The sequence below is a fragment of the Stegodyphus dumicola genome, chromosome 10 (genome assembly GCF_044657685.1).
Source record: "Stegodyphus dumicola isolate Sdum_Otavi_A_Nest chromosome 10, ASM4465768v1".
Taxonomy (NCBI): domain Eukaryota; kingdom Metazoa; phylum Arthropoda; class Arachnida; order Araneae; family Eresidae; genus Stegodyphus; species Stegodyphus dumicola.
Genome location: NC_140777.1, coordinates 100,201,631 through 100,226,987, shown reverse-complemented (window position 1 = coordinate 100,226,987; position 25,357 = coordinate 100,201,631). Strand labels below are relative to the sequence as shown.

The 25,357-nt window shown below is 35.5% G+C and overlaps 1 protein-coding gene across 1 annotated transcript; it reads right to left on the bottom strand.

The window, feature by feature from the left end:
• Positions 1–647: 647 nt before the first annotated feature.
• On the bottom strand, positions 648–24,893 carry LOC118195178 (cysteine dioxygenase 1-like). Its single transcript, XM_035366435.2, has 2 exons — positions 24,566–24,893; positions 648–1,084 (listed from the first exon to the last, which is right to left on the bottom strand). The coding sequence occupies exons 1-2, from the start codon at positions 24,871–24,873 to the stop codon at positions 778–780; spliced, it is 615 nt and encodes a 204-aa protein (XP_035222326.2). The 5' UTR covers positions 24,874–24,893; the 3' UTR covers positions 648–777.
• Between the last annotated feature and the right edge of the window lie 464 nt (positions 24,894–25,357).

Below are 25,357 nucleotides of genomic sequence, written 5' to 3'. Positions count from 1 at the left end.
GTCCTTACGTACAGATATCACGCAAAAACATCGTTAAATAGCATTCCAAAACGGTCAAGACGGTTATTTTCGTTGAAATTTGCTGCCTGAAACTTTTCGCGATTACAATACTTCCTTTTTACTTCGTACAAGGAAGTAAAACGGAAAGGAAAACGGGTTGCTATAAATTAAGAAATTCGACAAGTAAATTAATTATTCTTGGCTCAAACTGAAAAAAATGTGTCAAGATAAATTTTAAAATTTCTCCATAAATTTCTCACCAAAAATTACAAAATTTAATATTTAGGCGTATTTTAGTGGTAGAATCGAAATATGGAAAAATTGGTATGTTATTTAAAAAAAGTCATATTTTTGTATTAAAATGCCTACGTTAGAACAATGCTATATACTAATCTAATTTATATCCTAAATAGCGCTTTTGGGCATGGAAAACCCAAGTTAAATTTCGACAATCGGTCTAGTTGAACGAAACACATAAAACTGTCTCCCACCTTTTTTTTTTTTTTTTTTTGGTTCCTTTGTTTGTTTGTTAAATGTGTACATCCGGAATGTTTTCAAGTAATTCAAAACCGCTATTTTAATAACATAAAAATTTTCACTGTCATAGTTGTATGGCAGTCTTTCCAAAGTCATGTCACAAATGATGCAAAAATCATCTACAAAATTTTATTTACTGTCTTAGAAAATGTTCAATACAGGTAATATAAGCAGAATTAAAATAAAACAATCCAAAAATAATTTACAATCCTAGGGCTTCCATGAATACCAGTGTCTCTATCAACAGCATGGTTTGATGAATTCGCTTGCTGCTTCTTTAGAGATTTTTGATTCCTCTCCGGCCAAAACTTTTCCAAAAACACTCCAGTAACTCATTTCGCACGGATTTGCTTCTCCAGTCTCGGCATCGAATGTATTGCATAGACTGAAAGGTGGAATATACAAGTGAAGAGAAACAGCGGGGTCCGACCCATCATTTTTCATTTCGTGCACGCCAATTGAATCGTCGATAAATGCGACGTCATCTCTTTCTCTGGTGTACTGGCCAATCTTGCTGAAATTTCTGCCTTTCTTTGGAATATCGTACCTGTGGATTAGTTTGCGAAATGATAGATAATTGTGAATTTCCTGAGAAAAATTATCCTGGAAAAAAAATATTTTCATTGTCTTCCAATGCATTTTTACCTAGATTAATAATAGAAAGAAATCATGTTGTCAACTACTGTATTTTGGGTTCATGTGTGCTGCAAACAGAAATATGCAAGAAACTTTGATTTTAAAGGTAATGAGCACAGATGTGTCTAAGTTGACAATTTGACATAACAATTGAGTGCAGAAGATAATATTTGCAGCACAGTTTCGTGACTTATTATATCACTACATCATATTATCATATTCTAAATGTAAGTTATTTTTACCTCTTTTCCGCTTGCCTTCGTGGTGTGACTGGAAGAATGTCCAAAGCGTAAACGGGTGGTCCGAAGTTCGAGTCCTGGCGAGGACATTGCACATTTTTCTCGTTTAGACAGCGATATAAACTTACGACACACTTTAAAAGCGTGAGTTTTTAATATATTTTCTCCCTGCTTTTCGCGTGCCTTCCTGGTGTCCGACGCATAATCGGGAGGCACGGAATTTGAATCCTGGCTAGGGCATTGCAGATTTTCTTTAGTTTCCTAGGTTCGAAAAATATTTAAAGGATTTTACAGTGCCTTCCGAACTAAAAAGTGGAGGACGAGAATTCGCCACCACCTCGATTTGGAGATGCTTTCGTGGTGTAACTAGAAGCACGTACGACACGTAATCGAGAAGTACAATCCCGGCGAAGGCATTGCACATTTTTCACATTTCTAGACATCGATATAAGTTAATAACTCTACGTAATCATAAAAAATGCTAGTATAACATATATATTTTAAACTTGGAATTATAGAAAAATACTATCATTCAAAGCTGCTTTCAGAAAACTAGAGAGTTTCTCAAAATGGAAGGGAAACGTGTCATCGTAAAATTCTAAATTAGGAAAATTTGCAATCATAGCTTGTCGTAGATTCTGAATAAAACTCTATTAATTTCGAGGGGAATCAGATAAAATAATATTTCCTTCTTCAAAATCAAGACCTTTTGCAAAAACAGGAGAAGGGAGAGCAATTATATATATATATATATAAAACAATGAACGGAGTAAAGCAAAATTAATGCTAACTGCCGAGAAAAATAGTAATGAAATATGAAAAAACAGCGTCTTAAAATTCTGAAAGCATTAGGAACAACTGAAATTAAAATTAATATCATTAAGTAGAGAAGATAATTTTTTATGAATGCCGACGAATCATTAAGTTGGAATAACAGTAGTTTTTGTGAAAGTGAAAGGCTTCAAGGAAATCTATTTCACCAGTTGATGGAGCTTTACGAATAGTTTTTGTAGAACACAAGTCGAAATTGTAATTAAGTGCCCAGTTATGATTAGCAATTGAAAGTTTGTTTATTTCTTCTGTTTGAACATAAAACGAGAGTTCCTTGACACGAAATTTTAGCATTCTTTTAATTTGGCTGATATATTTCAAACCACATTTAGAAGTTACTTACTTACACATTCCTCAAGAATTAAAGTCAGAGAAGGGATATTTAACAATGGACTGATGAATTTTACTATATATGAGGAAATGATATAAAACTTCTAGAAAATGCGGGAAAATGTTTAGCTTACAGAAGGAGTAAATGGGATCACGGCAAAGGTAGTTTGGTTGTTTGTATTATGATATGTCTTTTTTGACGGCAAAACGAAAACTGTTTAAATGTTTTTACCAAATAAAATAGGAGAAAATACTATGTCCATTAGCAATTGATTTCAAGTACTTGATTTCATAAGAAAGCAAAGATCCTGAAGAACAAATTAAAAAAAAGAATACATATAAGTGTAAAGAGAAGCAATTTTTGTTCAGAAAGGTGACAGGATGTAGCTTGGGGAAGTAAACAAGCAAAATATGGTTTACAGTAAGCAGTAATACTGAAATCAAATCCATTGCGGATAATTAGAATATCAAGGAAAGGAAGGGAATTATAAAATTCTCTTTCAATAGTGAACAGATGGCTGTATCTATCGAATTCGTAAAGATATCTCTTATTAAATATTCTTTTATACCATAAAAAATCATGAATATATTGTGGAGACATAGGTATTTTGGAAACAGGACAGATAAAAAATAAGCAAATTCTTCGCCGGGACTCGAACCATGAACCTCTCGAATACGCGCCAAGCGTGCTGCTCTTACACCACGAAGGCATGCCAAGAAGGCGAGAGAAATACCTTATATACTTCCCCTTTTAAACGGCGACTGGAAATTAGGGAACGCAATCGCTAAATCCTGGTGGTGGAGATGTAAGGATCTTAAGTTTTACTAACGTTTATTTTATTTTAAATCTTTACTATCACTTCTTATTTTCTACTTCCGGCCAGAATTAAAAGCTTTAACTTATTTATGCAAATTTGTCTGGCGAACGCCAAGTACTTAAGTTGTGGCTTTTTGCCAAGCAAGAGAGAGGAAGGAGTTAGTCGAAGCAGGCCGCTTGCCTTAGCAGTTTTTACTCGGTTGCTGGTTGCCTTCCAGGCCAGAGATTTAATCCTCTTAATAATTTTAAACGTATTGTAGTGTTAACAGTTCTCTGTACTACATACGGCTTCCTGTTAATATACGGCCAATCTTCCACGTAGGCCCTTGTTTATTATTCCAAAGTTAAGTTAGAGTTTAGTTAATATTTTTATATTCTTACGTTCAGACCACAAGTGGTTGGTCTCTGTATTCCGAAGTCCGGAAATTATTGTTTATTATTTCAAAGTTAAGTTAGAGTTTAGTTAATATTTTTATATTCTTACGTTCAGACCACAAGTGGTGTCTCTGTATTCCGAAGTCCGGAAATTATTGTAAAGAGTGAAAAATAAAGGGTTTCGTATACCCTTCCTGTGTATCTTGTCTACTTCCCACATTTATTGAACATAGCTTTAGTAAGCTCCCTGTTCCGAGTCAGGTTCTTGAATGTTCCCCAAGCAAGTAAGGCGGAACACTGAACCTGATAGAGAATCATCATCCACCATCTTTTTTTTAGTTCGGGAACCACTGTAGAGCCATTTTAGAATTTTTCGAAACAAGGAAATCTAAGAAATGTGCAATGTCCGCGACGGGACTCGAACCACGGATCTCTCGAATACGCCTCGAGCGTGCTGACCACTACACCACGAAAGCATGCTAAGAATGCGGGAGAAATACCTTATAATGTCGTCAGTGTACAAATCGAAAAGACAGTTTTTCAAATAATTTGGCCCCAAAGTGTTACATATAAACGTCAGAAAGTACTGTACTGAGAAGGTTATTCGTAGCTAATCCTTAAATTTGGCAGTAGTAATTATTTTTAAAAGTATAGTGTGTTTGACTCAAAGAAATTCCACCGAAAAACATTTAGTACCTCAATTCCGGTGTATGTGGGAAATTAAATTCCAGAAGTCTGGTTTCAAAATATTTTAATGGTCTTCAGCTGGAACCTTAATAAGCAGCTATTTAATATTAAAAAAATCATAACTGAGCGTTGTGAAAAAATATAAATCTATCAAAAAGTTCTAAAATTTATCCAACATTTCAAAATCACAATGTAATTTTACAGTGATTATTAGAACGTACTAAGGCAAATCCAAAAAACAAGTATTTGGTTAAAAGATATGATGTTATTCCTAAGTTACTTAACTATAGAGGGAAAAAGTATTTTTCACACTTCAACAATTCATCAAACATTCCAACAATATTTTTCTTAATCACAACATTTATAGTTTTATGAAATTTGGAATGAGCATAATACCTAGCAAAGTTAGCAAAAGATGAAATAAATGATTTATGAAAATGAATTGGGAGTTTATGAGCTTATTTAATAAATCTTCTGACTTTCGAGATGTTCTGAAAAATCTTCGGGAATCGACCAGTATGGGCCTTCTTTCATTGTTTTTGTTAAGTCCATCAATGTATGTGTATGGGTCCACGTCAATTATCTGTCCACCTTTATCAATTTTAGAAATAAATAATGCTTAGACTACAATGAATGGCACGTAAGATGATCTTTCCCTTTTGGTTAAGCTTTGAACGAGCGCTTCATTTTGTAGAGTTTATTTAATTTGTTTATCCAATTTTTTTACGTTACGATTCTTTACTGTTACATCTTTCTTTCCGTTTTCTCGCCAGAATGCAAACCATTCGCTTGTATTTAAGTGAGGATTTGAGGTGATTTAAACAGAGCGTGTTTAGCCTAGTGAAAACCAAGTTGCTAGGTGTGCTATTCTAAGATAAGAGACAGCTCAGCTAAGAGCTAAGGTGAAGCTAAGAGCCAACCTCGGGATTAATTTACTGTCTGTAGCCTTTGGTTATTTCTATTTAGATTTATATTTAAATTGAATTTCTATCTAATCTAGAAATCTAATTTGATTTCTCGCCACAAATGCAGGCTGATTAGTAAGCACCAGATGCGCTTTCTATTTATCTTAGTTTTAAAATAAAGGGAGCCCACCAGCGGCCGAGTGGTAAAGTCTCTGAACACTGGTAGTTCGGTCCAAGGTTCGAATCCCGCGAACGGGCTGACTGCATGGGTGTTTTCGTGGTTTTCTCCATGTGTAACGCGGTACACGAGCCAGTTTCCCTTAGAAACTCCTCCACTAAGGAATCCTTCCCCTTAGGCAGATAGCCCTCGAGGCTTCGCCGTAATTAAGTAACCTAACCTAACCTAAAATAAAGGGTCTTTTTCACCCTTCTCAAGTCTCTGTAATAATTTAAAGACATAGCGATAAGTCACTTACAGTCTTATAAAGGATTCACTACAAGTTACACTTAGTAAGAGGTTCATTCCTTACAATTTATTAAAATTAACGTTATGACTATTTAAGTGGCGGATTTTATCTTGCTTCTTCTCCGAAATTTTGCTGATCTTAAAAGCTTTTCAAATAAGGTAAAATAATTAAGGAGGAAAAAAAAATTACATGTTTTTGAAAAGTAAACATGTAAACCTTAAGATTTATAGCACTTTTTACAGCAAACTTTGGCAGTTTGCTTTTGATTAAGAATATCCATCTTATTTGCGTATAACTTAATATTCCGTACAAGGAAGTGTTAGCCATGTTTAACTTACCATCAACTGAACCCCCCAAGAACCCGAAATTTTACATACTGAGCGAAAAAGGGAAAACTGCCTCCACATAATATTACTTATTCGGTAATTACCTATTAGTGAAACCATCTTTGTAAAAATTAACAAATTTTCAGAATGCGCCAAATTCTAGAAACCTTGCTTATATCAGTTTTTCAGACAATCATTTTGCATAACAATTGCTCAGTTTTAACAAACAACGGTGCCATCAAACAGCGAGTAAAAAAATTTCCGTATCCAGCTATGACCATAAATGAAAATTTAATTAGTCACACAAAATCCTTTGTGAAGAAAATGAAAATTAACAAATTGTTCAACATTATTATATATATCATTTATGGATATATATATTTTACAAATTGCGGGCACTTGCCTATAACGGCATTGGCCACTACTAAGGCCAGAAGCGGTGACCATTTTATTATGGAGGCCCCTAATAGGCAGCCACAGTTACCTCCTATGAAAGGACAGACAATTTTACATCCATGCCTTCTCCGGGATTCGAACCCGGGCCCTTTGGTATCGCAGTCAGGCTCCTCTAACCACTATACCAACTGAGCGGCCTTATTTATGAATATTATAAAGAAAAACATCGAGATAACTAAATAATAATTTTGAGGGGGAAAAGTTCCATTAATGAGAAACAAAAAAGGTCTCCGTATGGTATTTGCGTAGTTTATGAAAGATCTTTTTCGAGATAACCAAGTTATATTTAATGGTTGATAGGCCCTCCATCGGCTTTTATTCCTTCTCTCAAACCTCAAACCATTCATGAGTTTTTTTGTTGCTTTAGACAAAATGTTGATCGAAATGCCCTGAATAGCATTTTTGAGTTTAACTTTGTACTCATTGGCGTATATATGTTTTTATTTCAAGACTGATTTCATCCCATGGGTGTACTCCAACTGCGCTAATGAAAATCCCCCCCGGGTCGAGCTATAGTCCAACTGCGCCAATCAAAACTTCTTCCCCCCCTGCTGCCTACAGGGTTACAATTTAACTTTTCGAAGCCAATTGTAGCCAATAGGAAAATAAAAATAAATAAATAGAATTACATATCACAAGAACAAGTAAAAAATATCTAACAAGTAGGCTAATTACTTGAATAACAGTAATAAATGCGAAAGCTAACAAAGAAAATAAAAGGTATTAGTAAACATACATATTAGCATTACAAACATCTTTCGTTTATGATAATAATATCATAAATTAAATAATTATAAAGCATACAAATTATATTTTTAATAAATTACATCAATAATAGTCAAGATGTCTGAACTAGACTGGGAAATTTAATACAGTGCAAAAAATTATTCCATATCAAAGTGTGTTAAAGTGTGCTAGAAATATTTTTCGTTAATTAAAGCAATACTGTAAATGTTTGCAGAAATTAATAGTTAAATTTAAAAAAAAGTTTAGCATGAAATCTATTAAAACAACATTACTATGCGTTTGGATCACTGACGTATAAATTGTAAATAAATTTAAATTATTATGCTAAGAAGTTTTTCTAAAATTTATCTAGAAGAAAAGAATTAGATAAACAGTACCGCAAATTAATATAATCAACCAGGCCTCTCAATAAATAAAAGCTTATTTTTTTAACCAAAAACTAAAAATTGGGATGCAAAAGTTTGTGTAATATACTTGGAAATATCTGAACATATAATTAGTTAGAAACATACAATTAAATTAATAACAAGCTAATTAACAGTAACATTAAGCTTAATTTCATTCAATCTAAAACAAGGAATCGATCAGGAGCTCCGCGAAGTTTTAATGCTATTTTACGTAGATTTGCGTATAAAATAAAAGTTGCACTTGTGAAGCAAGTGAATAATGTACTGATAGTCAACAGGAATTAAAATACAGTGGTTAAAAATATAACTACTTGTTAGAACGTATGCAAAGTTGCCATGGCTAGAGAAATTGGATGATTATAGAAAACTCATAAAGTTAGGCGCTACAGTGTGAAAAGAAAATTCTGGAATAAACATGTTAAGAAAATTAGATGGAGAAATAATCCTTAATTTATTGATATCCATATAAACTGTATGCTTTTGGAAAAATGTTACATATAATTTGCACCGAGGTATCAATCACCGAAACTGAGTTAATTTCTTTCCTTATTTTTTCTTATTAGAGGGATTTGTAATTTCTTATTAGAGGTAAAGGTGAAAATTTTTGCAATATTTTTAAAGAATAAATTAAAAAAAGTATTTTTACTTCATGAACTGAAATTTTTACGCTACATTTTTATACAGTAAATAAGTACAAAAAAAAGAAAGAGCTGGGGGATCACTGGGACTAGAAACTCGGGTCGAACTACCAATGTTTAGTGACTTTTCCACAAGACCTTTTGAAATTAGGCTGAACAATACATTAAAGAAAATAGAAGATACAGCACACGTAAGAACAAAAGTGGGCTGAATTAGAGATTTACGTGTTTGGTGAATGAGTTAAACTTACCTGTATGCCATTATGAAATATTAGGAATGTAGTATAAAAGTATGAGTGAAGAAGGCAATGGCAATCTAAATCATTGTAATCTAAATGTATATCATTATCAGTATCTACTATTAATTTCAATACTGCTGAAAAATTATAAATTAATTATATTATAAATTACATGAACTCATTGCATTATAAATTACAACAGTTAGAAATATTATTAGCGTGATTTAGCGACCATCTTTGTTAACAAATAATTTCAAGTAATTAATTTTACAAATAATTCAGCCTGAAACTAAATTGGAAAATACGCTACATGCTGAAGATTAAGCTTTGCCAAGATGTTTGAAACATCTTCTGTTAACTAGAGTTGTGATGCAAGAATTTGTAAAAATTATCATTTAAATATAAATTGGCATAAATACAATACAAAGTATGTAAATTCTACATACATGAAAACTTCAGTACAGTGCAACAATATGTGAAAAAGGAATTGATTAAAAGGGAACTGAAAATCCCAGGATATGAATATAAAGGAGTTTATTATTATTTTTTATTTATTTTTTTTGTTAATTATGAAAATTCTGCTGACGCTCATAATTATTAATTTATTAATTAAATGTGTATTAGAAATTAAATGTATGCCAAAGTACATCAGGTGGAAAACAGAATAAATATTTAAACGTTTCTAGTATTAAAATATGGAATTTGTAATAAAGTTAAATAACCTTAAAATATCTTCAATGATTAAAAATGGAAAGCTTAATACGGGAATATATTGCAATAATATTAGTATGAATTTAGAACGACTTAAGAAGTCTAATTTTTAGATTTAATAAAGATAATTTTTATATTTAAATTAGAACTGTTTACCTAAAATGGTAAATTTGAAAGTTAAAACCATTCTGCTATCTAAGAAGATTTGTTAATATTTATCTAGACAAGAAACTTATTTAAGGTGAGCTATAAATCCGATATTTGATACTTTGATTATGTATCAGTTTTGTGTATGTCATTAATCTATCAATTTTACTATTCAAAACAGATATATATATATATCAGCGACTAAAATCTACAACTTAAAAAGTTTTTAATTCTTACAGAGAATAAAAAAGATCTGGCTCATCATTCCTTTAAGCATCATAAAACTTTAAAATGAGTGTAAAAGAAATTTATTTTTTAGCACACGCCAGACTTTAAATTAATATTTGTTTTACATGCACAATTTTTACAATAATAATAAACGAAAATAAAGGCTTGCAGTCTCATTAGAATGTCCCATTAATGGAGATAAACGACTTTTTGTAGCACACAGTCTTCTTGGAAAGAAATGGGGGACAGGAAACGTCGCGCAGTTCGTGGATTAGAAAAGAGGAGGACGGGGATTTTCGATCAAATTTGGCGCATTTCGCACCCTACCTAACCTTCCCATAAATGTTCGATGGGGGGGGACTGGAGTAGCCTATGACTTTGCTATTTAACATCATAAATTCATCATTCTTGACAAGACTTGAAGATGCATTTAGAATCGTTGTCCTACGGATAAATAAATGTAATTCGAAGGCACATCGTTTCTACACTAGTTGACACTTTTTTTTCAGTATGTCAAGATACATGTATACAGCGAGAGAAAAAGGGTGGCAGTTCTACATCTCCCATTCTAGTACGTCGATTGACGAAATCGAAATTATATTTTTCATGGCTCGAAATAGCGACCTAGGCTATATATTAGATTTATATACAGCATTGTTCTAATATAGGTATTTTGACACAAAATCGGACTGTTTCTGAAATGACATGCCAATTTTTTTCGCTATTTCGACTCTATGACTTAAATTATGCCTAAATATTAAATTTTGTAAAAGTTGGTGCGAAATTTACAGGAAAATTCAAAAATTTATCTTGGCGCCTATTTTCAGTTTGCGTCAAGAATGATTTACTTGGCGAAATTCTTAATTTTATAGTAACCTACATTCCTTTCCTTTTCATTGATGCACGAGAGGAAAAAAGATCCATCTTCCATTTTTCAAATAATTTAAACGGCCCACCAGCAGCCGAGCGGTAAAGACGCTGAACACTGGTAGTTCGGTCCGAGTTTCGAATCCCGCGAACGGGCAGGCTGCATGGGTGTTTTCGTGGTTTTCCCCATGTGTAACGTGTATACGAGCCAGTTTCCCTTAGAAAGTCCTCCACGAAAGCATTCCTCCCTTTAGGCAGATAGCCCTCGTATGCTTTGCCATAATTGAATAATCCAATCCAAATAATTTAAACAAAGTGCGTAAACCACATCTGGCAGTGTTATCGCTTATCACAAATCTGCCAAACTGCTAAACACGCCAATATGTAAACAGACGTATGTCTTAGAAAATTTTGAGGAAATTTCTAAAAAATTTGGAAAAAAAAAAAAAAACCTTTAACTTTTTTGCAGGTATGCCTAGAAATACATCTACTTTAAGATGATGGTAAAACTTTTAGAGGTTATAATTCAAGATTGTTTTCGACAAATTTATAAAAATTATTTTAAAATGCAAATTAAAAAAATAAATCATAAAATATGGGCGAATTTCATTTGGAATGAACTTAAATTTCGAATTCTGGAAGAAGGAATCAAGTAAGTTTAATAAAGTAGAGATGTTTATAAATATATTGTTACGAATTTGGTATTTAAAAAGCAAATGTTAGTTCAATTATAAATTAAATGGTTTTATTTCTCGCGCAGTGCAGCGCGTGACGAATATTAAAAGAAAGCTAAGCCGGAAAATTGAAAATACAAGAGCGCGTGCATTAAATAAATAAATAACTCTTTTTCATTTCGAGAAAGTACTGGAAAATTCTAGCGCGTGATTTTAAAATGTTATAAAAGGAGGAAAACATCTCAGTTCGTAGTAGTTGCTTAGTTTGTTGTTGTTTAGAAAACTACTGTTGTTGATTGTAGCGAATTCGCGGATTAGCGTTCTTTAGCTGTTTTGAATTACGTTCTATTGGACATTTGAGTAGTTAAAAGAAAACTACTGTGAGATATTGTAATACTGCGTGATAATTTGAGAAAATTTAAGCATTTTTGTTGTGATAATAATAAATTTTTGTTCATTTTTCATCGGACTTGTGCATTCATTTAGTAACGAATCCGTACGCACGCAACAATTTTTGGTGTCAGAAGTGGGATTTGAATGCCAATAACAAGAGCGATGGAAGAGCAGTTAAGGCAATTGATAACAGCCTTTGCCTCGTTTAAAGAAGAAATGAAAGAAGAGATGAAATCTAGCCAAGGAAAGATGGAAGGGGCCGTCAACTCTGTTAAGGACGAAATGAAAGCCGTTCAAGCTGGTCAAGAAAAGATTGAAGCAGGTCAAGAAGAAATGAAAAGAGAGATTACCTGCATAATAGAAAATAAATTTGAAGCTATGGAAGGCAGAATTGACACAGTTGAAAATAAAGTTGGACTAATTGAAGAAAGAGTTTCTTCGGTGAAAGAAGAAATAGAAGAAAGAGTTTCTTCTGTAAAAGAACATATAGAAGGGAGAGTTTCTGCTGTGGAGGAACGAATTGAAGGAAGAGTTTGTGCCGTCCAACACCAAATCGAACAACAAATTGATGAGAGAGTTTCTGAAGTTGCCAAAGAAATGGATACTTTAAAGAAATTCGTAGCGTCGGCAGGGAGCAGGAGTGATGATTTTAAATTCTTACCAATGCCTGCTCGTCCACCTCTGAAGCTATCCACATATGATGGGAAGACCTCCTGGCAGGTGTATAAGACACAATTTTCTATCGTGGCGGATGCGAATGGATGGGATTCCCAAGCTAAGGCCTGTCATCTCGCCGCTTCTCTAAGAGCCGACGCAGCGGATATCCTTCAGACTCTTCCCGAAAACAAAAGATTAGATTTCGAAGCTCTGTCCGGCGCCTTGGAGTTGCGCTTTGGGGAGAAGTGTTTAAAAGACTACAGCAGGCTCCAATTAAAATCTCGTCAACAGAAGCCTACCGAAACACTTCAGGAGCTCGCCGCGGATGTTGAAAGGCTGTCCCATCTCGCCGTTTCGGAATGCCCGACAGAAACAAGGGAAATCCTGTCCTTGCAATACTTTATCGACGGCATCCGAGATACTGAAATACAGAAAGCTCTACGAATGGCGGATGTAAAAGATTTAAAAAGTGCTCTAGTGTACGCCATGAAATTTGAGGCAGCCCAGCAAGCCACTCGTCGAGACCGCCACCCAGTCAGAGCTGCTCAAGTCCAGGAGCCAGGGGATCAAGTCACCGCTCGACTTGACGATTTAACTAGACAACTGAACGCCTTGAGACGGAATATTGGTGAGAAGAAACCGACCGTTAAGTGCTGGAACTGCGGTGCTGAAGGACACATACGAAGAAACTGCAAAACACCCCAGGGTACTGATGTTAAGACCGCTTCTAACAAGCAGCAGGGAAACTAATTAGTGGCCATCTCGCGGGGCGGAGGTTGCCAGATAATGAAAAGCCCCCGTTTAAAGCGCTTCAGATTTCTGCAATGAGAGGCGGCAGTAATGGACTTTTCATAATAGGACATATTAATGGAGTTCCGTGCAATATGACTATAGATACAGGAGCCAACGTCACTATCATCCAAAAAGATTTGGCTCAACAACTAGGAAACAAACTTATCTGGACGCCGCCCTGCGTTACCCTCCAGACTGTGTCCGGTGAGAAGATCGACATCGACGGAAAAGTAAATGTTAACATCACGTTTGGAAGTGCGCTTACCATCACACGGCATATGTAGCAGAGATCACTGATTCTTGCATACTCGGATTGGACTTTCTAAGGAAATACAATTTTTCCTTGGATTTTAAAAATAACGAATTGCATTCTACATCTGAGGACATAGCGTTATTTCTCGTTAATGATGAAGAAGTTAAATCTGTCCATAAAACCATAGCACAAGACTATATCACAATACCGGCAAGAACAGAAATTTTACTTCCTGGATCCATAGCCGAAAATAGAAATTTCCGCTACGGCATCATAGAATATCCCAATAACTGTAATATCCCAAAAGGAGTACTAGTAGCCTCAACACTCGTCGACCTATCCAGAACGGTTATCCCGGTGAGAGCCGCCAATGTAACTGAAAAGTCGAGAGTTATTAAGAAAGGTGAAGTGGTTGCAACATGTACTCCAGTAACCAGCGTTGAAAGAAAGAGTAACATCCCAAAATCCGTGTCCTCAGAGAGCATTACATCGGAGTTATTGCAGAATGTACAATTAAACGATAAAGAGAAAAATGCTGCCGATCGCGTCATTAAAGATCTTCAAGTTGTTTTCTCCCGCTCGTCTTCTAACGTGGGTCGAACTAGTTTGACACAACATAGAATAGATACTGGCGATCATCCCCCGATCAAGCAACATCCAAGACGTCTAACGTTTGCTAAACAGGAAGAGGTGCGAACACTGTTAAAAGATATGGAAGAAGGCGATGTCATCGAGCCTTCAGCGAGTCCATGGGCATCTCCCATCGTTCTCGTCAGAAAGAAAGACGGCTCAACAAGATTTTGCGTTGACTATCGCCGGTTGAATGAGGTTACGAAGAAAGGCAGTTACCCTCTTCCTAGAATTGATGACATTCTAGACACTCTTTCTGGAAGCAAGTGGTTCTCAACACTTGATTTAAAGAGTGGGTATTGGCAGGTAGAAATCCATCCTGATGACCGAGAAAAGACGGCATTTACTACGGGACAAGGACTTTGGCAGTTCAAAGTGATGCCGTTTGGACTGTGTAATGCGCCGGCAACATTCGAACGTCTTATGGAGACTGTTTTGAAAGACCTTTTCTACGAAGCCTGTCTGATATACCTGGACGATATCATCATCATCGGAAAGAGTTTTGAAGAGCATCTAGAAAATCTAAGAAAGGTGCTTCAGAAACTGAAAGAGGCCAATCTGAAGCTGACTCCCGCTAAATGCAAATTGTTTCGAAAGGAAGTGACTTACCTGGGACATGTCATCTCTGCAGAAGGTGTGCGCACGGATCCTGAAAAGGTATCAGCGGTTAAATCCTGGACGCGTCCCGAAAATGTCCATCAGCTGAGAAGCTTCCTAGGACTTTGCACCTACTATAGGAGATTCATGAAGAACTTTTCTTCCATCGCAAGACCACTTCACAAGCTGACAGAGAGCAAGCAAAGATTCTTGTGGACAAAGGAATGCGAGGATGCATTTAACAACTTAAAGGAAGCTTTAACATCTGCTCCAATCCTGACGTATCCTCAGCTCGACAGACCATTTATTCTCGACACCGACGCGAGCAATGAAAGTGTCGGTGCTGTTTTGTCCCAAGAAATAGACGGCCAAGAACGTGTAGTAGCTTACTGGAGCAAGTGCCTGTCTAAACCGGAGAGGAATTACTGTGTCACAAGGAAAGAGTTGCTCGCCATAGTCAAAGCTGTAGAACATTTCCATCATTATCTATACGGGAGAAAATTCCTCCTCCGCACGGACCATGCCTCATTGGCCTGGCTTTTAAATTTCAGAAATCCTGAGGGTCAAATAGCCAGGTGGATACAGAGACTCCAAGAATATGACATCACTATCCGTCATCGTAAGGGATCATCACACGGAAACGCCGACGCCCTGTCTAGAAGACCTTGCCAAGGAAGCTGCGGATATTGTTCCAGGGTGGAAGCGAAATACGAGCTGCTGACTCCGGTCGCAAGACAAATTACAACATCAACATCGGCTGATCGAGACCCGTGGAGTGATGATGAAGTCAGGAAAGACCAGCTGGAAGACCGCGACATTAAACCCATACTTGATTTAATAGAGTCATCAAACAGAAAACCTACATGGCAGGACATTTCTATCTGTAGTCCTACAACAAAACAATACTGGGCACTCTGGGATTCACTTCACATTCGAAACGGCGTCTTATACCGGAAATTCGAGTCGGATGATGGGAAGACGTTCCGATGGCAACTGATACTTCCAAGATTCCGGATTCCTGATGTCCTCAAAGAACTACATAACAGCCCTACAGGAGGTCACTTTGGAATTATGAAGACCTTACAGAGAGTTCGTGAGCGCTTTTACTGGAATAATGCAAAGAATGACGTGCAAAAGTGGTGCCGATCTTGCGATGCCTGTGCAGGTCGGAAAGGACCGAGGAAACGCAGCCGAGGCAGACTGCAACGTTACAACGTAGGTGCGCCTTTTGAACGTATCGCCTTTGACATCCTGGGACCTCTGCCACGAACTGTTGATGGCAACAAATACATACTCGTTGTCATTGATTACTTCACCAAGTGGCCTGAAGCTTATCCTATTCCTGATCAAGAGGCAGTCACAGTAGCTGAGGTAATGATACAGCACTGGATTTCCAGGTTCGGAGTGCCTCTTCAGTTACATTCCGATCAGGGAAGGAATTTTGCCTCGGCAGTAATCAAAGAACTATGCAAACTACTTGGCATTGACAAAACTCAAACGACGCCATTGCATCTCCAGTCGGACGGCATGGTAGAGAGGTTCAATCGAACCATCCTTAATAACCTCTCATTAGTGGTTTCCAGAAACCAACAGGACTGGGACAAGAAATTACCACTCTTTTTACTGGCTTACCTCAGTGCTGTCCACGAGACTACCGGCTATTCTCCATCACAGATGCTCTTCGGTCGTGACCTTCGTCTGCCTTGTGATCTATTGTTTGGCCGCCCTCCGGATGCTCCTTCATCGTCTGAGGAATATATTCAAGATCTCCAGGCCCGGTTTGAAGTGATGCACAATTTTGCACGAGAGCGAGTCAACTTAGCGACGGAGAAGATGAAGACCCGATACGACACAAGAGCTACTGAACATCAATTCCACGAAGGAGACAAGGTGTGGTTGTGGAATCCGACTCGACGGAAAGGACTTTGTCCGAAATTACAGTCACCTTGGGATGGGCCGTACACAGTCCTAAACAGGCTGAATGACGTCGTGGTTCGGATTCGTAAGTCTTCGAACTCTAAATCTAAAGTCGTTCATTACGACAGGTTAGCTCATTACTATGGCCATAGTACATAATGTAAATAATTGTAAATAGTATAAGACCATGGTCCTTTTTGTTTTTAAATGTGTATTTGATTTGATTTGTATTTAGTATTTGATTTGTATTTAGTATTTGATAGCATTTGATTTGTTCAAGTTAGTTATTGCATTTATTGTTCATGTTGTTTGATATTGTAATGTAATGTTTATTCCTCAGTTGCATTTATGCCACAGTTGTAAGTTTAGCTTCCTATCCAGGGATTGTACTGCCCGGGACGTGCAGTCCTTGGGAAGGGGGCAGTGTTACGAATTTGGTATTTAAAAAGCAAATGTTAGTTCAATTATAAATTAAATGGTTTTATTTCTCGCGCAGTGCAGCGCGTGACGAATATTAAAAGAAAGCTAAGCCGGAAAATTGAAAATACAAGAGCGCGTGCATTAAATAAATAAATAACTCTTTTTCATTTCGAGAAAGTACTGGAAAATTCTAGCGCGTGATTTTAAAATGTTATAAAAGGAGGAAAACATCTCAGTTCGTAGTAGTTGCTTAGTTTGTTGTTGTTTAGAAAACTACTGTTGTTGATTGTAGCGAATTCGCGGATTAGCGTTCTTTAGCTGTTTTGAATTACGTTCTATTGGACATTTGAGTAGTTAAAAGAAAACTACTGTGAGATATTGTAATACTGCGTGATAATTTGAGAAAATTTAAGCATTTTTGTTGTGATAATAATAAATTTTTGTTCATTTTTCATCGGACTTGTGCATTCATTTAGTAACGAATCCGTACGCACGCAACAATATATCAAATTCAATTAACAGTGAGAAGCTAAAATTTTGAGGGCTACATTTTTAAAAACTACTCGTGCGATTTTTACAAAACGTGGCAGTGTGGCATAATTTGAGTGGTGTAGAATGATATGAAAAAAAAATTGGCATGTGATTTCAGAAAAAGTCCGATTCTGTGTCAGAATTCCTGTATTAGAACAATGCTATACGCAAAATCTAATACATATCCTAAGTCGCGCTTTCGAGACATGAAAAACACAAACTGAATATCATCAATCGGCCCAGTAGAACGAGAGATGTAGAACTGTTTCCCCCCCTTTTTTTTAGTCAAAAAGGGCAATTTGCCTAGAAGCACTATTAATTTTGTTTTGGCATTTTGCGTTGATTACTATAAACACTATAAACATTGTTTCACTTTTGAAATTGTGGCCACCAAATATTATCGCTCTGCGTTACATTTAAAGAAATTATATAATGAAGAATCTGCATGAATGTATGTATGTTTCTCGCATTTTTGTAAAATGACGGTACCTGAAGCCATCAAATTATGAATAACGTAATCTTGAACCAAATAAGCCCTAATTTGGAATTTGAAATTTGTTTTATTATTGATTTCCTATTTTGTAACATTTTAGCGAATTTTTGATTAACATACTCAACGATTTCAAAGCGAGCAACGGCAACACTGTACGAGAAAAAAACATTTTTATCTCCAGCGCCGCGAGACTGTTTATCGGTGTGTGTGTGTGATTATGGCAAAGCCTCGAGGGCTATCTGCCTAAAGGGAGGGATGCCTTTCGTGGAGGACTTTCTAAGGGAAACTGGCTCGTATGCACGTTACACATGGGGAAAACCACGAAAACGCCCATGCAGCCAGCCCGTTCGCGGGAACCTCGGCCCGAACTACCAGTGTTCAGCGACTTCACCGCTCGGCCGCTGGTGGGCCTGACTGTTTATCGGAAGTTCTAAAGATATGTTCATTTTAAAATTATTTTGCGATATTGCTGTTAAAGTGAATTTTATGGTTTTAGAGCAAAGAACGTGATATTTAATAAATAAAGGTAACACACAAAGCGTTAAAAAAACGCCCCCTTGGGGGTAATGTAGCATCTGAAAAATTTTAGATTTAAATTTTTTTTTTTACGCAGTGTACCCATAAGTTTTTTCTACCTATAAAACGTGCTCCATCAAACCATGATGTCTTTGCTACAGTGTTTGACAATTGCACGTAAATTTTTAATTAACGTCTCTTGATTTGGTTTTCTCCAGTCCATAACTCGATCATATGGCCCATGGATATTAAATTTTGATTCATCACTAAAATCCAACATCCAGAAAGATAAAACCTTATTTACATACTTCTTTGCACACTCGACGCGTATTTTCTATGATAGTAAGCATGTCCGTTGTATCTTGTTTTTTAATGATATTTCTTATCGTTAGAGGTGTCACACGCATTATTATTATTATTATTATTATTATTTTTTTTTTTTTTTGCAAACGGTTCAGTTTTGGATATTTTCTGGATCGATCCCTATCCTCAAAGCTTGGAGCTTACTTCAATAAAATATTGTACTGTAAACTTCGATTTATTAACGGTTTCAGCAGTTTTTCATTTCATAACTCATTTCATTTACTCACCAGTAGTTTTAGGAATTTCCATTTTAAGACGATAAGCTGCAAGCAAGAGTTAAAACAGCTGTTGCCGTCACGTCTTCTTAATGCTTACGTATGATCTACTTTTAAAGTTTACTGCGGTTGGATTGTCGAAGACGTCAGGATTAATTTACATATTACGTACGGAATTATTTTTCGTCGTACGCTTCTCAACATATCCTAAATATTTCAATTAAACCATTTGTTTCGTTTTTTAAGAACAGACATTTATTACAAATTCATTTTTAAGACTCAAGAATATTTCAGTAGCTAATAGAGTTATAAAGCAAAGATTAGAAATTATGAGAATATATTCTAATATTATTCGAATGATTGATATTGAATATTGAATAGTTCTAATATTATTCCGATGATGCCAATATATTCTATTATTATTCGAATTACAGAGACGGGACAAGGGTGAGGCACGTGCCTCATGTGAATCACCTGAAGAAGTCCCGAACTGGCTATACGAATTCGAAAATTACTTTATTATGCTTTTAAATTTGTTAGTTATTATTAGGGGAAATAAGCTTCGGCAAACGTAAATTAATAAAACAATAGGAAGAATTGCAATAAAACCTGGAAAATGATGCAGTGTGCATTTCGATGATATTTCTTATTTATCAAAAAAGAATTTTTAACATTTTTCATTTGAAACTTATAAATAATTGGCTATATTATTTTACTGAATTTATAAAGCTACTATTAAAAATACTTTAAGAATTATGGTATAATTAGAATAAGAATAATGATATTTTGTTTTAATACACTTACTTTTGTTTAAGTATAGTTATTTTGATATATTAGGTTGTTCGAAAAATAATGCAGGTTTTTAACCTATATCTTTAAAGTATCATAAGTCGACTCAAAAACAATTTTATTAATCAAAATAAACCCCAGCTGAATCAATGTATTTTTGCCAACGAGATATAAGTTTATTTATGCCGGTAGAATAAAATTCTGGAGTTCTTAACGCGATAAAGTTGTCAAAGGCGTTTTTGACCTCGTCTTGATTTCTGAAGCATTTATTCTGCATAATGTTATTCAAATGTTTTTAAAAGTGGTAATCGGTCGGCGAGAGGTCAGGCGAATATGGGGGAAGAGAGAGAGTCTCGTATCCCAATTCGTGCAATTTCTGTAGGGTCAGTTGCACGACGTGCGGACGAGCATCGTCATGGAGAAGAACTGGCCGCTTTCTGTTGACCAATGCCGAGCACATGCGTTGCGATTTTTGGTGCATTTCGTTGATTTGCTGATAGTACTTATCCGCTGTAATCGTTTCGCCCAGATTTAGAAAGCTGTGGTGGACGAGACCGGCCTCAGACCACCAAACAATCACCATAATTTTCTTATGGTGCAAATTTGGCTTTGGAAAGTCTGACCGAGGTCCAACCACTAAGTTGAATGTCGCCAGTTGTTGGAAAGAATCCACTTTTCATCGCACGTAACAATTCGATCAAGAAAAAGGTCGTTTTTGTTGCGAACAAGAAGAGCAGACGACACTTCAAATCGGCGATTTTTTAAATTTTCCCTCAATTCGTGAGGCACCCACTTATCGAGCTTCTTTGACTTTCCTATACGATTCAAGTGATCAGAAATCGTTGTTTTACTTGCGCCAAGCTCTCGAACTGTTATGCACGTGTTTGTTTCAACTTAAGTCATCAACAGCTGAAGAGCGTCCACGATGCTCTTGGTCTTCCAGGTCAAATTCTCCACGACGAAACTTTTGATATCACCGTTGAACTGCAGGTTCATTAACACTTTTCTCATCCCATACTTTGTTAAAATTTCAAGCAGCTTGTGCTGCGCTGTGACCTAGCTTATACTCATAAAGTAAATTTACAGAAAATCCCGTTTTGAATTTAAACAAAAACACCTAGTAAATATTTTTGAAAATAATTTTGGAACAAAATGATTATTATAGAAATATAGCGGGAAAACAGAGCTTCAAAATGATATATAAACCAATGTAATTCAAAATAATTTTGCTGCTAAAAATGTACAGGAAAGATAAACAATTGCAAAAACCTGTATTATTTTCCGGGCAACCTGATATATATATATATATATAGGGGCGCGCATTTACCTTTTTGCCTCAGATGAAAAAATATCTTGGCACGGCTCTGTCAAATGATTAACTTTAATTTTCATAAGAAAACATTCTTTTACCCACTGCATGTATATTCTTCTTATTGTTTCAAGTTCCAAAGATTTTTATAAATAAATCGTGATATTTTTATTTCTTTTAAAGTGAGTTTTAAAATACGCTTTTATGAAATTTACCTGCAACGGAAGAAACTGTGGTAAAGTTTCTGAAAGTTTGGTTTGATTTATTTGATTATAGAAAAGCACAGAAAGGCTCTTTGCCTAAGGAAACGGATGCCTATGTGGAGGACGTTCTAATGGAAACTGGCTCGTATCCACGTTACACATTGGGAAAATCAAGATAACGCCATGCAGCCAGCCGGGATTTCAACGCGGGTCGAACTACCAGCATTCAGCGACTTTACCACTCGACCGTTGATCGGCCAAAAACTGTTGCTCTACATTATTTTGCCGCAAAATCGCTAAAAGCAGCAGTTGTTTTGAATCCAATCTTAAAGCGATCACAATGAAATTTTCATCACAATAAAGTAATCCCAAGCTCGTTTTTCAGAAAGTTAATCGATTGTTTTCGTGATTAATGTCTAATTAAAAACTAAGATAATATGTAGGCATGTACTAAATAAAGTTAGCAATTATAACTCATCATTTACTTTCTTCGGTAAAAAATCGTCGAACAATGGAGGGTGGTTGTGCTAATACGCAAGTATCATTTATTTCGAAACAAAGTATTTGAAGAATTAATGCGAAAAGTTTCTAGAAAAAAGCGATCTTTCTGATAATTGGTTTCATGATACCGGAATTTTTTTTCTACATTGCTTTGCACATCATGTACTGCTGAGCTGAGAAAGTAACTTCCGCCTGATAGTACAATAGACAGTTAAAATTGAATGAAAATACAAAACTTGATTGAAACAAACATCCGAGGACTGTTTGTTGTTTATTTTTGGTTAAAGAAGGAAAGGTAAAATTGGTGAACTTGAAAACATTCTTAATTGGCAGAAGTCTGTTCTTAAATCAAATGGGCAATATGGGCAGAATTTGGTAGAAACGATGGGGTTTTAGAAGAAACTGCAGGCAAACGACCAAACGTTTTCTTGTCGAAATACCGAAACGTGGCGCCGAAACTGAAATGGAGAGGATCAAAGATCAAGATTAGGAAAAGATATTCAAAGAAAATATAATATATTAGGACTGATGGCATGCTCGGCGGAGTGAAGAATTAGAAAAGGTCGGTTTTCAATATATGGCAAAGAAGCATAAACTCAACTTTGTAGATTTAATATCCAGAGCACATATATAGAAAATCAAACGATTCCGGTGTAGCCAAATAGCATAACAAAAGATGAAGAGGAATGGTTCGTCAACATTTGAATTCGTATGCCACAGCAATATGCAGGACGAGAGAAAATACAAGAAACTTGGTTCACGGAATAAGTCACTTCTGAAAACCATCCATCATCTGAAATGCTCGTGTACAAAAATTATTTTTCCCACAGGAATCAATATAAAATAGATTAATCTGTTTCTGGGCCGAAGATGAATGTTTATCTAAGTTTAGCGACAATAATTCGTGCAAAAATTTATAACACAATAGAAATATATTCATAACATAACAGAAATCACTAAATTTAAGACTAATAATAATAACAATTTTAAAAGTGAACATGATATTAAATGGATAAAACATACAGAACCTTAATTTTACCGTATCTACACGAAGGAGAATAGACGGCATAAAGCGAAAGTGACGAGGAAGACAAAGGTAAGAAACATTATTCCTTCTGATGAAGAGTTCCTTTCTATAGGAACAACAGATAATTAGCTTTTTAAGACATTTTGTTGTGTTTTTTCTTTGTCTTTGCACCACTTAACTGTACTCATTCGGCTTCCGTTTCATACAAAATTTATCTAATATGATTTGTTGGTGTAGGTTTGAAATATTTGTTTGAAGTGAGATATTATCATTCAAAATGACTGTACTTTAGATACCGCTTTATTAGGGTGATATCGTTATACATGAAACTTTGTGCCTAAAACTTTGTGCCTATGATCATCTTTTCTTCCTTTCTCTTCCCCTTAAAACATTTTATCCATAGTCATCTTTTACTGCTGATCCTGAAGTTCTTCCTAAACTTTTCTGTTGGACTCATTTTTATGGTTCTTTTAATAACTTTTCTGTACATTCAGTATTCATTTTCAAGCTCATGGTTTGCCTAGAGATACATTATCGTTGATAACAAAAAATCCTAAATGTCAAACCCTTCAAACTCTCTGCCTGCGTCAATTCGGCCATAATTTCTTCCAAGTTAAATTCATGGTCCACTAATTCATTAATAAAGCTGCTAAGCTTTATTAATGAGATACGAGAACCGTAAATACTAAAATTATGTTTCCAAAAGATGCGGAGGTTTATTCCGTGTCACAGGCTAGCTCAAAACACCTTCGAAAATCATTTGTTGCCGACATGAGTGCTCCTAATCCCACACACCATTCCTCATCCAACACGTTTTTTCGCTCAAATAGTTAATTAGTGAACCGAATAATTATTCGTGAAGAGAGACGCTCGTGATATAAGGTTCCACTGTATTTGACTCCCTATTAGTAGCAATTACGGAATAGTCACCATAAAAATAAGCAAATGCTATTTTCTCTGTGCATATTGATGCGATTTTTCTCCTTTTAACGGCTGCCATAGTTGTTGTCTAGTTTTCACCAAATTAATTTTGAATGTATTGGTGGGCGCTTTGATAAGCAATAAGAAACTACTTCTTATTTATTATTAAATGTTATGATATGAATTTCTTATTAAATGTTAAGATTTTTTTCGGTATTGTTGAAGCGGCCATCGCATTATTTGTTGCCCAGATCTGAAATTTACATATTAAAGATTGGGAAATTAAGTTTGTCAGTTTTGGCGATTAGACACGATGGCCACTTTAACGGGGAAGTACTTTTGTTTCAGTCAGAAACTATGCATATGACACTCGTACCAGATGCTGTGCCAGCGATCCCCACCTCAATTCTGATACTTTCCTAAGTTTCGTGGATTAAATGCGGTGAATTTTTAAACTACGCAGTCCTAACATACTTCAAAGATTAATCAGTTATGTGTGCATTAAGCACAATGAGGTACATTAAGTCTAGTCCCCTTCTTTTATTTAAATTTAATTAAGGATTATTAAATGAGCTATTCGATTAATTTTAAATTGGGCTCACGGCGTTGATTTGGCGATATTTGGACATCGCTGGCGACAAATATACTCTTTCCTAATTACAGAAATTTGTTATATTTCGTTTATAGTCACAATTATTATTGCCGCCAAATAAATATTTCGCCAAAATCTGCCAATCTCGTACTTCTAGCTGAAGATAAACCAACTATTCTTACCTAATTTCTTGCAGGGTTCCAGCGAGGATTTTTACAAAACATTTTGATTTAGCGTGATCGTGGATGCAGGAGCCCTGGCCAGGTTTCCAAGCTAAAATCATAAGATTGTATTTCCCGTTACCTTCGTCGACGAGGTTACGTGTGTAGTTCCCGTCATCAAACTTAGCAAACATTTCCCAGTCTGTTTCGTTGCTTTTGTACATGGATAACAGTTGAATAATGGACGCCTCATTAATATCTTTCGATTGAAATTCTTCATTTATGGAAGATATTAAACTTTTAAACTGGTAAGTTGTCCAAGTGTTCATTATCACGCTGATGAGGTGCTTTTTGAAAGAAATAAATTTCATATAATTCATTAACGTTTGAAGAATCTTACGCCAGATATAATCAGCACTTTTACGTGTTGAGTTGATTATGCGCTGAATCCACGAAAAATAAATTTCACCATGATAATTAGTTATTCTTTCTTTAAACTAAACAAAAATTCAATGTAAAATGTATTTATTTCTTGTTTTTCCTGTATGAAAACTAAATATATGTCTTTTTTTTTAATATTTCTCAAAGAAATGTTAAAAAAGACACAGACTACATTGAGTGTGAAACTTAAAAGAAATAAAATAGTAGTGAATGATTTATTAGTGCTATAACTGTCTGTGGTACGTGCCACAATTTTGATTGTGATGCCAACTGAATGGTAGTTAATTTGTTCAATATTATAACAGTTTTACTCTACGGTTTCATTTAATTTTGTTTGTTGGGTATTTGAGTCAAATCTGAGCATTAATTTCT

Excerpts from the sequence above, each read along its gene's own strand:
- LOC118195178 (XM_035366435.2), bottom strand. The coding sequence starts at position 24,873 with ATGAACACTTGGACAACTTACCAGTTTAAAAGTTTAATATCTTCCATA. Across the intron at positions 1,085-24,565 it reads GGAACCCTGCAAGAAATTAG|GTACGATATTCCAAAGAAAG; the intron begins GTAAGAATAGTT and ends ACTAATCCACAG.